The sequence below is a fragment of the Megalops cyprinoides genome, chromosome 1 (genome assembly GCF_013368585.1).
Source record: "Megalops cyprinoides isolate fMegCyp1 chromosome 1, fMegCyp1.pri, whole genome shotgun sequence".
NCBI lineage: Eukaryota > Metazoa > Chordata > Actinopteri > Elopiformes > Megalopidae > Megalops > Megalops cyprinoides.
The window spans coordinates 59,590,091-59,603,775 of record NC_050583.1 but is presented as its reverse complement, the minus strand read 5'-3'; the positions used below and the strand labels follow the sequence as shown (position 1 = coordinate 59,603,775).

Here is a 13,685-nt window from a genome sequence, read left to right as displayed (position 1 = left end):
GAGCAGAGCCGAGTCATATTTTTCACATAATTTGTATTTGAGAAGTGTTTTGTTGGATTTTTATTTAAACAATTATTTTAAAGTGTAAATAAATGTGACAAGGGATGCTTTGAATTTGACAATATGAAGTCCTGTTGGCACAGTCATGCAATTTGTGGAGGCTAAGATGAGTGTATTATGAGCACCTCACTGTGGATGCCAAATATTAAGTATACAGGAAAATTGCAGCTGAACAGTTCTGAACTGTGTACATATAAAATCAAGTTGGTGACAATAAATAAAGAGAACATACACAAAGAGAGGTCTTTGGTTCAAAAATACATTTTAATAATTGTATATACAATAGAAATAAATTAAAAAATCGTCATTTAGATCATTAAGTTAGTTTCTATTCAAAAATAACAGCTCAAGGCACATATAAAGAAGGCACAAGAACACAAATTAAAATAAATAAAAGCCTTTAAAATCCCAACTGGTTTCAAGCAAGGCTCACATTTAGTCCTGCTGATGGCCAAATTAACAACAGCAGCAACTTCCACTTTTTTCTTTGCTTTGCTATTCACTAGCCATTCATTTGTGTAAATCATTCTCGACCAGGCGCTAAAAGTTAACACTGCCGTACTGGTCTGATACCTAGTACAGACACTGTTATCTTTAGAACCTCAACATAAACAAAGCTTTTTCAAGGAACATGAGAAAAGGGCGTGCATTGTTCATTGAAATATCTCAATATCATAAACTGTTAAACTGAATCACCTCTTCCCAGTCATGTGATCTTAGAGCAGACACAGAAAGTATAAAGCAAAAAACACCTACAGCATTACATGACTGAAAATAGCTTTTCCTCAGTCAACTGAAACGGAAAGTTAATGAAATAAATGTGAGTAATCATATCTACGACTCCCCAACAATCAATAGTACCAACCCTTTGTGACCTTTTTTTCCTCATTTTTTGTTCCACAAAGCCATGCACAGCGGTGAAAGCACTGCTCTTACATCAACAGAAAAGCAACTTTCCAAAGTAAGCCGTGGCTTTGGTAGTCAGACCACCTCCAATGTTGAAACGAATCACCACCAATCCTCCTGCTTATCTTCATCTTGGCTTGGTAGGCGGTTTCAATGGAATCTGTGGTCCCACTGTTCCTGCCTGTTTACCAAAAAGATGGTGACAGTCAGCATCGATCCAGCATATGCCTGCAGGCCTGCTTTTGAGACACAATTGACTGACAGCACTAACAAGATAACTGAACAATATCAAGCTACCCTAAGAATCATTCTTTCAATATCATGTTTAAACGTTGATTAAGGTGTATGATGAACATATACCTGATGATGTTTTTCATAAGCGTTTGGTCCTGTTGGCTTCACAGGGGGTACTGGTGGAGATGGATTTGATTTGTTCACCTGTAACCATACATATGCGATTTTACAATTCATGAAACTTAAGTTTAATGTGATAAAAAAGAACATTTTATATGTAACATGCTGTCTGTGCTGTGTGTTTTATACAGGCCAGATGTCTCTCTAATATGATGGTGACATAGTGACTCACTTGTTTGACATGTAGGGGTGGCAAAGGCTTTGTTGGAGGTAATGGCATTGCCTGTGGCAAAACAGTATTGTTTATTCACTTTTTTATCCAATCGTGTAGATTTGTATTTTAAGTTAATGTTTATATGCAGATGCCTCAGCTGTCAGAGTTCATTCATTTAAACATGAAAGTATTTACATAGTATCTAGTATTACACATTTCATGCTGTAGGCAAAACACTCAGTCAACATGACCACAACATTTCAACCAAAAACCAGAAGCTACAAAAACGGTGTCTTCAAACATACCTCCTGTGAATGCACTGATCCAATAGGGGGGGCGGGGGGTGGAACTTTTGGCCTCTGCAAAAAAAGGAACCCGTCAACTACTAAGATTACACCAACAACAAAAAATTGCAAAAATACTAATACTGCACAATAACAGAATCAAATAATACTTAATGTCTCTAATTATAGACATATATTATTACCCATGCAGTGCTTGATTGAGGTTCCATTTTCTTAGGTGGCTGCAGGAACAAAAAAGAAACCATCAGTACTGTGGCACTGTAATCACCCTCTGTAATAAGTGGCCATTTCTGGCAACAAACCTTCAAAGTCCCTGGCTTTCTCTGGCTAAAAGAAACATCTACTCTAAAAACAAAAAAACTTTGGCAAATATCAAACCCATTGGAAAATATAAACCTCAAGTAGCTAAACAACCCTTGAACTGTATAATAATTTTAATTTTTATCTTGAATGTACAGGGCTAAATACTTTTCTCCAGTTCCATGGTGGTTAACTGTTGTACTGAACACCATACGCCTGCCACCGATGGAATTTGGATGAATTGCCTGTATGGACTGATGCATTAGTATATAAGTGAACTACACAGTCCACAACACTGTCATCTGTATGTTTCAAGTGATGATGTCAGAAGGCACCACTTTGCTCATCCACATGCTTATAAAGCAAGCATTAGGCCCTGGCCATCTCTCTGTGACAGTGGAGACGGAAAGTGTGGGCATCTGTGTGGTAGGGCATATAACCTGCGGGGGCGGGCGACTGGGGACAACTGTGACGTTCAGGGGGGCGCAGTCATGATTTGCAGATGATTGCAGAAGGTTGGGCGGACTGACTCCGGGTGGTCTGCAGCGAGGGCTTCCCTTCGCACTGCCCTCCTGGAACAGGGGGTTGGACAGACCCGAGGCCTGGCTGACTTCCCTGCAAGAATTTTCAGAAAAAAATAAAACAAGCACAAGTTTAAAATCCAATGTGGACCGTGAAGGCTGTGACAGTTCCCAACAGCCATGGCCGCAGAGCATTCTCATGCGCTAATTTCTTGAAAACCTCACTCAATCCACAGCACATATAATCGAACCATTTAACTCTCCAAAGGGACACATTAGAGCAGTCACTCACCTTTCGCTGGTGTAGAGTGCTTTTCTATTCTTTCTGCAGCACATCAGCCCCCCAACAACAAGGGTGAGCACAAGAAGAATGACGATCGTTACTGACACACCGATTGCCACGTTATTATTATTACCTGTCAGAGCCCAAAACAAACCAGAGGTGTCATTTTTGATTTAGTGATGACCATTTTCTATGTTGACACGAACTTGAAAGAACAAAAGGGGCAGCATACTGCAATCACATTCATCGTTCACCTTCTGTAAAACATTCTGAACCATGAATCATAATACACAAGTAATGGTTCCTCAATGCAAATTTTTAGGTTTGGAGGTTTGCACGGTAGTAGTCCGAAATTAATATACATACAGCATTTACATCCCAAATTCAATCTAACCACAATGCAGCTGTTTAAAATTTACACAAAACCCAAAATTCATGATGCAGCAAAAGAAGCACAAATTTACACTAAACTTGGACAATAACATATAAATAAAGGAAGCTAATAACTTAAAACATGCTTAGGGATGAATATAAGATTCCCACCTGGCCTGGCTTCTTGTTTCACATTACAGTAGGGTGGAGCCCAACCTGGGTCGCAGTGGCATTGTCTCTCATGATTACAGACCTACCACAGAGTGAACAGATAGAAGGCATGAGTGTGTCTGTTCACTCCCGCCGTGGGTTTGTTTTATTGTGTTTGTGTGTTAAATGTGTAAAAAATCAATTCAGTCAAAAGAGTCCATATGTTTTATCTACTTACAGCACAATGAAACTTACCCCATGATTGTTGCATTTGGCTGAACAGTCACTTCCACCATACACATCAATGTCTTGGCAAACATTATCATAGCATACCTGTGAAAAGATAGAGAAATGACTCAGAAATCAAATATCATGTATCATTGTATGAAACATGAAACCAAGCAAGAAGCAGTTCACTAAGTCAAAAAAACTTATTACATCCTAACCTTCTGATGTCCACATTTGGTCCCTGTTGGAACCATACCAACGTCCTCGGTTTCAGAGCTGTCCATAGCTATGTTGCACATTCCCTGACGATAGAAGGCCTTTTTCCGAGTAATGGGAAAGTCATTCCCTCCTCTGCAGAACATCTTTCCACATTTTACATTCCTGAAAAACAATTCAGCATGTTACCTTAACCTACTCTTCTCAATCTTGTGATTTCATTCCAGGCATTGCAGACATTTTAAAAGAACAAATACATGAGGCACAATTAATGGCTCACATCTGACTTAAAAACAAGAGTTATTATTATTAAAACACACTATTGCATTAATGTAAAAGTGATCTTTATCTGTATGAAATATAAAATGATCCCAATGTCTTATTATTATGACACTTGAATCTTTGTAAGGCAGGGCATTCTATTGGTACCAATCAGAACTTACTCTTGTGTGCAGGGCTGGTAACCATTTTTTGTCTTTTTGCAGTAAGCGTCCTCAGTACCTCGTCTGTTGAAATCAAAGCAGAAATCATCTGCAACTCGTGCACCTACAGGATAGGAAGAAAATCTAGTTAAGGGGTCCATCATTTTTATCAGGATATATTGTTGAAAATAAATTTGTGTTTTGCAGAATGAAGTTTTTACTCCGAATCCTTTATGACTGGGCCCTTCATATTGTCACCAAATTGGGTCTGATGTTTGCACAACTTTGTTACCTTAGTGAAGTCGGCAGTGGAAATGACACACTGTGCTTGTATGCGGCAAAACAAACTTGTGTATCTTGTAATTCAGGGCATCACATTTACATTATTGTCATTTAGATCAATATGTGAGTGTAACGCAATACAGACAACAGTGACTGTACCATTCCAAATACAATGCACATACCCTGAAGTAAACCTACACATAAACAATTACACATAAGCCTGAACTATACTTTCATATATAATCAGAGGTAGCAAAAAAATAAGGGGAATGAAATAACACTTTGGTAGGGGACTACATAAAAAAGAAATATTTAGTCTTGAAGTAACAAAAGTTCACACTATTCTCACAAAACTAGATGCATACTCATGTTCCAACTTAACTGTTTATCTCAGACCAGAAGCATTAGCATGCATTAGCAAATCTTTTTTGCACAGTCTCCTTGAAAATGCAATCTCCTGTCTGATTGTGTTGTGCGAGATGTGCAGTTAATGCTGTACGCTCAATCTGGTGAAAATACAGAGCACAGGTTCAGAAGAACAGTGGAGAAATCTGCAAGTACCTGATCCCCACAGTCTTTTGCAGTGCTGCGCGTATGAGGGACATTGGCCATTATAGCAATATCCCTGATCAAAGTTGCAGGGCAGACCGTTCATCTTGAACACATCCTTCGGGCACTGCGCCGATTGCCCTGTGCAGTACTCTGCAAGGTCACATTCATTGGCTGTTTCTCTGCAGGGACTTCCTGCTTGCATGAGCTGCAGAAAAAACACACGAAGGACGTTCCTCTAATAAGGGGTTTTACAACATGTTACAGCACAACAATGACACTGTATGCTGTTTCCTGTTGTTAAGGACAAGTTCCAAGCAATCTTATGTGTGGTTTTCATTCTATCTTCATCTGCACTTAACAGCCTGTTCTTTCGGTGTTTGACATGACAATGGCAGTCTCTGCTTTTTTGAGGCCTTGTGTAAGGAGAGCAGCTGAAATTGAAATAATAAAAAGATAATCCTACCTGGCAGTCTTTACAACACCCCCCCTCTGCGCACTTGGCTCCCTCTTTCAGGCGACACGTGGTGGCATTACAGCAGGGGTTCTTGCATTCCTGGGAGCATTGAAAAGACCACATTAAGCTACAAGATCATACCTTTCCTTAAGACAGAAATAAACAGCAGAATCACGGTGTTTTCTCTTTTTTCAGAATTGTAAACTCACACAACTAATGTTTTTTGATACCACCCAGATTACAATAAATGATTTTTTTTTTTCACAGATGTGCAAAAAACATGCATTATTTAAAGAGAAAAAGACTTGTAGTCTTTGCCTTCACATTTATTTTTTGTGACCTGAGCTGCAAGATTTTGAAATTTGTTTTTACTGAGCGTAGAAACGTTTATCCCTATCCCATCACTGCTGTTTTTATATGTGTCTTACTCTCTGAGTTCCACAGTCACACTCCTCTCCCGGCTCCAGGAAGGCGTTGCCACAGACAGGACCCCCATAGACCTTATCTGTTGGGGGGCTGTCAAGCAAGCAGCTGGGGTTGCTGTTCTCCAAAAACAATCCCAGGTGCTCCTGACTACAACTGCTGAATGTCTCCGGATAGATTGTCCTGTGGGGGGGGGGGGGGGGGGGCGGTGTCACAAATCCACATTTCAGTAACTCTAACTGACTTCACTCTTTTGGAAAGAACCATTTTGTTCTCTCAGCAGCTACAATCAACAAAACACATGCAACAACTGTAGGCTAACTAAGATGAGAGGAAATTTGTTAGGTGGCATATCTAGGGTTTTGGAGGGTTTCTGGCTTTGTTTGGGAAATGAACAACTTACCCAACAGTGCTTGACATGACACAGTTCTTGTTAGACACTGATGTTTCACAGGAACAACCTGAGTGATCGTGAGACATTCCCAAGTTGTGTCCCATCTCATGAGCGATAGTGGATGCGACGCCAATGGCATTTGAATTGTGGTCCTGTAAAAAATTAGAATCTGGTCAACTGTACCACTAATACCATTCTGCACAAAGGCAGGATTGAAGAATAAAACAAGGAGGCATCTTAAGAGTGTTCCTTCCCTCAAGTAGATGTTTACATATTCCACCTATCATTATAGGAAAGACGTTTCCTGATCAACATCAGGTGAATGTGGTAGGCATTCTGGCCCAAAATGGCTGCTGTGCTTCACCAGACTTTGTGCTACAGTACATTGGTAGCGTTTCAGGAGAGTCACCACCCTCTGTCTGTAAAATAGCCTACTCTAAGATTCATGACAGCAGCTTTGTAAATGCAAATTGTACTTGTTTGTACTATTACACAGCAATTTAATTTGCTTCACAATGGAAAAAGTAAGGAGTTATATACAGTACCTGATTCACTGCTCCGGAGCTGTCAGTACACATAGCTGATGTTTGTGCCAAGCCAACGGTGTCACCTAAAAAGTCAATGCCACTACAAAAAAAAAAAAAAAAAACGTAAATGAAAAATGGTATTCACAGAGCAGGCCTGAAGCAATTAATCATTCATAATCGTACATATTTTTATTTTGCAACTTTTTGCAAGTCTACTGTTCAAAGACTTTTAACTCTCTAACATTTAGACCTAGATTATAACTGTTTTGATCCTAACTGCACAGGAACGCATGATACCACAGGCACAATAAAAATACAATTTAAAAAGCACAATGTATGGTGTACATACTGTATCTGTACATACTGAATTGACTGAATTCAATTGACTAACTGCTATATAAGAAAGCTAACTGACTGAACATCAGAGGAGAATTACTGGAATAATTGGAGGTCCACACACTTAAGGTCCTGAAGGTCACACTGTTTCTTAAATCTTGGTATATCGTTGAAGATTTTAGGGGGCTACTGGATGTACTCTACATCCACAACATACGGGTCAAAATGAACAGGCGGTGTGCATAGTACGTGTTGCTACTCACGTGACAAACTGTGCGTTGTCATGTTTTGCCTTTTTGACGAGGTTTTCCTGGCGCCACTGGAGAAATCTAGTCAAGGTGTCATCAGCACTAACACTGACATCAATCTTGTCTTTGTTAGACCAAACCTCCAGCCCCACCAGCATGACACGGATGTTCAGAGGTCGATACAGCTAAGTCAGAAGAGAATAGATTTTTTAAGAAAACAATCACATTTCTTAAACATACACCTCCCATTTCTTACACATGCTCTTCATACTTTCGAAAATGGTTTCACATCTGCATGCTTCAAAGCTAATGAATGAAACAAAACAAGGTAGGTTACCTTATCAACATGATTTGCGATTTCCAGCATTCTGGCTTTTACCTTCTCCATACTTCTTCCATATGTTTTGTACTAAAAAAAACATTAAAGAAATAAAAAAGATATTCAACGTAAATAACAAGTTTAAAATCTACTTAAACTCAGGAAGTTACATTTTTAATAATGATTACTCCTTTTGAAAGACAAATACATATATAGAAAGAAATAAGGGATACATACCTCTGCATTGTCAACAACTAAATACATCTCAACAAATCTTTTCTCTCTGCCAGGATTGGATTTGCTTACCTGAAAACAGAGATAATCTGTTTATGTTTGTTCGTAAGCTATGAAACACCAGGTTTTTACATAGAGTAAATGATATACAACTGATGTATGTTTTTCTGCATGCACACTGCAATGAAGGGAGTATGTCTTGATGGGCAATGCTAATTATGGTAAAGGCTATTAAGGGTTGTTAATTAGCCTATGTGCAGACACATTTTCTTCATAACATATGTAATGAAGCTGCAAGACAGCAAAGACAGCGATGTCAGTAACACAGTTTCCCCTTTCTGTTTAATTACAAATAAGGAATGATGATAAAAGTGGGTTCTGACTCAGAGAACATGAATTAAGAATATACCCCAAAAGAAATATATCTCTAGAGATTTGTATATGTAAGGGAGGTGGAAAGCAAGTTAATGTATAAACATATAAATTCTTCAAATCAGGATCACAATGTTTAGAGACCCAAGTGATTCATCTGTACAGAAAGGAAGTATCTGTACCGCACTGTTGGGCTTATACACTCCAGAGACCCTGGGCTCATCTTCATAGAAGGTGTCATTGCTGTTCCCACAGGTGGCCCTCTGCCTTCTCAGGTGTTCTTGTCTGTACACCGCATGGTCTCCTTCCACAGAGTCCTCAAGGGGCTCGATCAGGTACACCTGCTGCTCAGCCCGCATAAATCCCCTGTTGGAGGGAGGGAGGCAAGTGACTAATGGCATGCAGAGAGAATTTACAGGACTACTGCCTTAAATTCAGGCATTATAATTGTTAGAAATTGCATGGAACTATTTGGGGCTACAGTAAAACTGATTTAAATAGAGTTCTGTGTTTATTAATCATTTCAGTCATCTTTGTCCTGCCACTTTATTATTTCATTTTTTTATTGAAAGCCCTCTTAATAAATTGCTTCACAGTGTTAAGCACAGAAAATAACATCCCTGCAATCCTTACTGCTAGACATGAAAATATAGCTATATTTTATTTCTGAAGCCAGTCATTAAAGCAAAACAAGCTGGGGTAGCAATAAAAATGCACAGCCACAGACTTATACACTGCTCCGCTTGCCTATATTAACCTACTGGGATAAATTAAAATTAAATGAATAAATTAAATAAATGTAGATGCAACTGAAAATAGTTACTGAGTCTTTATTCAATTATATTACAGCCACACTGGGGAAGAATCAAGAATGCATTACATAATCAGTACCAGTACAATATATACTGTACCTTATTCCAGAGCACATTCCAATGCTAGCAGATGAATCCTCAATGTCTTGAATATGACCATGATAATAGCAGTGGTCCTACAGCAGAAGAAAGTCAAGATTCAGCTAGGCACATGAGAGTCATGCACGTACTGTGAATGCATGGATTTTGTCTCATCATATTGTAAATCAGGTTACTGGAGAAGAAAATAATCCACAGAGGCTTTAGTGCAGACCAACATGTCTCATGTACTAGGGTTGGGAACAGAAACTCCAAATTAGAACCGAATCCAAAATGCCAAGTACCCGTAAAAAACCGAATTTTGGTTCGGCTTATCGGTTCCTAAATGCGATAACCCTTTATTATTGCTACATATCTGCAAGGACGTACGTAGCTATCTGCCAGGACTTGTCTACGTGACTACGTCACGCATCAACGCAACAACGCGTCCACATTTGTTTAGCCCTTTCGAGCGTACGGTCACACCAGTGTGATTAGCTGTTTTGCATGTATGCTAAAACCGGTGTGATTAGAACACTAGATTGGAAAATTTTTTAGCTAATTTTAGCTTTGAGGAAACAGTGATATAACATTAAAAATATAACAAATGCTAACTGAAAACTATGAGAAGCTTAATAACGCTGATAAAAACATAACGAACCATGTAACGTGGCACGCGCGCTACATAGCATAAAAATAAGTTACGTGCGAAAGGGTTAAATACGAACTAGCATGCATGGCTAACGTCACAACAGTGTGAAAGATGGACCTCGGCAAACGGCAAAAAGTGTGGCCTCGCTTTAGAAAAGAAAACGACGACAAGGCAAAGTGCATTGCATGTGGGAAACTAATAAGCTGCAAGTCAGGTTACACATCAAATCTGACCAAACATTTACAGCAGCATGGCGTTGATCTGAAAGATTGTACTGTGTTGTGATTAGCAAGAATAAGCCAGAATCAGAATCAGAATCAATAAAATTCAAACAATACCCAACCTTAAGTATAATCCCTTTTACATTTGCTTGTTTTGAAGGTTAAAATTACCTCAGGTGTTTGGTTGTTGATAGTGGGGATAGTGTGTGATGTACCTGACTAGTAAAATATAGGACAAATAAAGATGCATGTGTTTGTCACCAGAACACTAAAATAGCCTATCCAAAACAATTAACAGTTAGTTTTATTTACTGCTCTAGATTGATCTTTATCTATTATTTAGGTCTAAGATTTTTTTTAATGCACATGTCTGTGGATCATACGTTTTTATTGTATGTATTTAGTAAATACTAGTAAATAGTAAGTACTATTTACTTTGTGAATGTTCAGTTAACACTTATAGGAAGAAAGATATTTTTGTTATCTACACATTTGACCTCTTTTTTTTACCGTTTTGAAATCGAAGGAATCAGGGAATCAATAAGCAGAATCGGAATCAGAATCGATAAAATTCAAACGATACCCAACCCTATCATGTACATAGTGGACTGAGACAGAATGTATAGGGCCCCAGGGGTAATAGTCTGAATTATTATCAGTAGTGTAACATTAAAATTAATTTAATATGCATGTCTGAGACCTTCACATTCATTTTAAGCTTTCTGAAAAGAAGAAGAAATTAAAGAAATTAAAAATGAACTCCATCTTAGTTAGCTGGACAAAACACACGCCACATCAAGGAACTTACAAGACATTAAAAAATGTATATGTAGCTGAAAATGAACTAAAAAGAATATAATTATAATTATAAAATTATAATTATATAAAATAGTTATATAATATAAAACACTGTTGATGTTTAAAGAAAGGTGTAAGGAGGTAGACTTTGGAATATATTATGGTAATGTGCAATAATATGCCTACCTTATAGTTTGGTGAGGTAGTCACTTCAGTTCCATTTTCCAAATAGTGTGTCTCTGTATAATGCTTCCCTATGAGAAGGCTTGAGGAAAAGAATTTGCAAGCACAGTATGTAAAAAAAAATCAGATCAGAAGCTGTTCATTAGCTTCAAACTGCAAGGAAGTATGGTCTTATAAATTATATTAGTTTTAAAGAACTAACAAGGTTTACACAAGTATCATCTCAAACAATTGTACCTGTTTTTCTCTAGATGCACTGTGTAGTTTTTTCCTTCTATAGTCAATGCATATTGAAGCTCCTCAGGATATGCCTATATAACAACAAATTACTTTAGTATTACTTCTCTTCAACCTGTCCATCAATTGTCATCAAGTGCTTTAAAATTACAAAGTCTTAATTAAATCAAAAACTTAACCAGAACTAGATCTCTCTAAACATCTTGATGTAGAGATGGATAACTGCAAAAATACATACACTACCCGTCAAAAGTTTTAGAACACCCCCAATTTCTGTAAAGGAAAGACCTACACTTTTAAGGGTTATAATGTTCTGTCTGTCTTCCTTTATTAATTGCATTTTTCTTGCCATTATGATAAGCAATATACTATTTCCTGCAGTGCAATATTGTCCAAATAATGCTTCAGAGGGTGTAGTAACAGCCTGTTCTAACACTGCTTTTATACAGACAGAGGGTTTGTAAGTAATCAACAAAAGTCAGGACACCTGACAAAGTCAGGAATTGTTTGCATCAACTTTCAAGGCTTAATTTACTTCCATTGCTGCAGAAAACCTGCAAGTTGTTAACCCATTACTTGTTCCCTGAAAAATGATTTTTTTATAACTCTGAAATTTACATTATTTTTCAGTTTTTGGTAACCTAAACTTTTTTAACCTTTTTTGACCTGACCATTTCAGGTCATTCACTGGACTTGAACTGCTTAAATTTCAATAAATTGGAAAAATGGAGGGGTTCTAAAACTTCTGACCAGTAGTGTATGCTGTGTAAGGATGCCTGGCAAGCAAATACATATTCTGTGACAAAGCATGTTAAAAACTGGACTATCTGATTTTTAATCTTTCACAAATTATGTTCCACTATATGAATTAAAGTAATAAACAAAAATACTACACACAATAACTGGGCCTAAATAACAAGGTCAGGGCATAAGCCATAAAATTCAAATCAGGTAATAAAATCCAGACGAACAGTATCAATCATCAAAGTTTTTTTTTTTTTTTCCTCTGAGCAACAAAAGATACTACATTACAATTATAGCTTCATAACTGCACAGTGACAGACGTATGATGAGAGAGAAAAAAAACTTCACCAAGGCAAAAGTTATCCCATTGACTGTGAATCTCAAAAGTTTTTCTACTCACACAAGACAGAGTATGTACACTGCATTATTTATGAAATAAAGCAGCAAACCAAGGAAATACCGGGGCTTGCTTATGAGGCGTGATTTCGATAAAGAGAAGCCACAAAGCGCAATAAATTCAAAACTGTAAACTTTTACAAGTTCTGTGTGTAACATCCAGTAAAAGAACATAAAATGGGACGACGGTTACATTAAATAACCATGTTGTAATGATTCAGCGTGCTGTTTCTTTTCAGGCTTTTAGTTATGCTGTGAATGTATTACGCGGCATGCACACCTGTTCCGAAGAAATGCTCCTTTTCATTCTACTGCTCAATTTCCGAGGTCTGACAACGTCGTAGTCCGTCACATGTTGTAATGTGCGCTCACTACTGACAAATGATCCTAAAAACATGGATAATATGTCAAATGTAGGCTTTGCATGTTTCCCTCGTCCAAATACCATTCTTTTTCTTCATAAGCATTATCCAGAACAAAAGCAGTTTATAATCCATTCTATTTTAGTATAATCGTGCAAAGAAGTCACACATCACAGACGACAACCTTGGCATCTGTTTGGTAAATGGTAATAATCAACTTGTATACATACAGTGCAGGCGCACTGTATAAAAACGCAAGGTCTGCAGCCTACTCAAAATTATGGCTACATTAGGGTATACACGGGCAAATATCGGAAACCAGTACCAAATTAACTAAAAGGCATTTTACCAGTAATGGTGTTTGGACATGCTGCTTACCCCACGAAAAAATGCATATGAATAGTTGTGCAGATAATATGTAGCGCATGTTTCCAGCGAAAAGCTCAATATCTTCCAGGGCTGAAAATGCAGCAGTTAATATGTCTTCAAAATAAACTTCGGTAGAGCTCCGCCTCAGTGTGACATCCTGATTATAACCACAGGGGTATGATCTCGCTATCCGCTAACAGCTGCGAGTCACGGCCCATTGCTAAACTCTTTCTCAGCAAGACCTATATCTTCGTCATCTTAGTGGGTGTTTATTTTGACATTTCGTCTTACTTGGCAGGATGTTGGTCAAATGAGATTCGTGTGACGTCGATTAACTCGATACATTTAATAACACACGTCA

The 13,685-nt window shown here is 37.9% G+C and overlaps 1 protein-coding gene across 1 annotated transcript; it reads right to left on the bottom strand.

Moving 5' to 3' along the window:
- Positions 1-707: 707 nt before the first annotated feature.
- LOC118784507 (disintegrin and metalloproteinase domain-containing protein 8-like) lies at positions 708-13,466 on the bottom strand. The gene is made up of 25 exons (XM_036538763.1): positions 13,334-13,466; positions 12,874-12,980; positions 11,454-11,527; positions 11,220-11,298; positions 9,384-9,460; positions 8,655-8,838; positions 8,104-8,172; positions 7,885-7,956; positions 7,563-7,732; positions 6,982-7,063; positions 6,446-6,588; positions 6,048-6,225; positions 5,629-5,718; positions 5,175-5,370; positions 4,353-4,455; positions 3,912-4,074; positions 3,721-3,798; positions 3,487-3,568; positions 2,953-3,076; positions 2,580-2,754; positions 2,022-2,060; positions 1,840-1,893; positions 1,553-1,603; positions 1,327-1,404; positions 708-1,147 (listed from the first exon to the last, which is right to left on the bottom strand). The coding sequence occupies exons 1-25, from the start codon at positions 13,380-13,382 to the stop codon at positions 1,094-1,096; spliced, it is 2,571 nt and encodes an 856-aa protein (XP_036394656.1). The 5' UTR covers positions 13,383-13,466; the 3' UTR covers positions 708-1,093.
- Between the last annotated feature and the right edge of the window lie 219 nt (positions 13,467-13,685).

Coding starts and splice junctions, on each gene's coding strand:
- LOC118784507 (XM_036538763.1), bottom strand. CDS start 13,382: ATGCGCTACATATTATCTGCACAACTATTCATATGCATTTTTTCGTGG. Junction 3,077..3,486: donor GAAACAAGAAGCCAGGCCAG/GTGGGAATCTTA, acceptor GGGCTCTGACAG/GTAATAATAATAACGTGGCA. Junction 1,894..2,021: donor CTCAATCAAGCACTGCATGG/GTAATAATATAT, acceptor CTTTTTTTGCAG/AGGCCAAAAGTTCCACCCCC.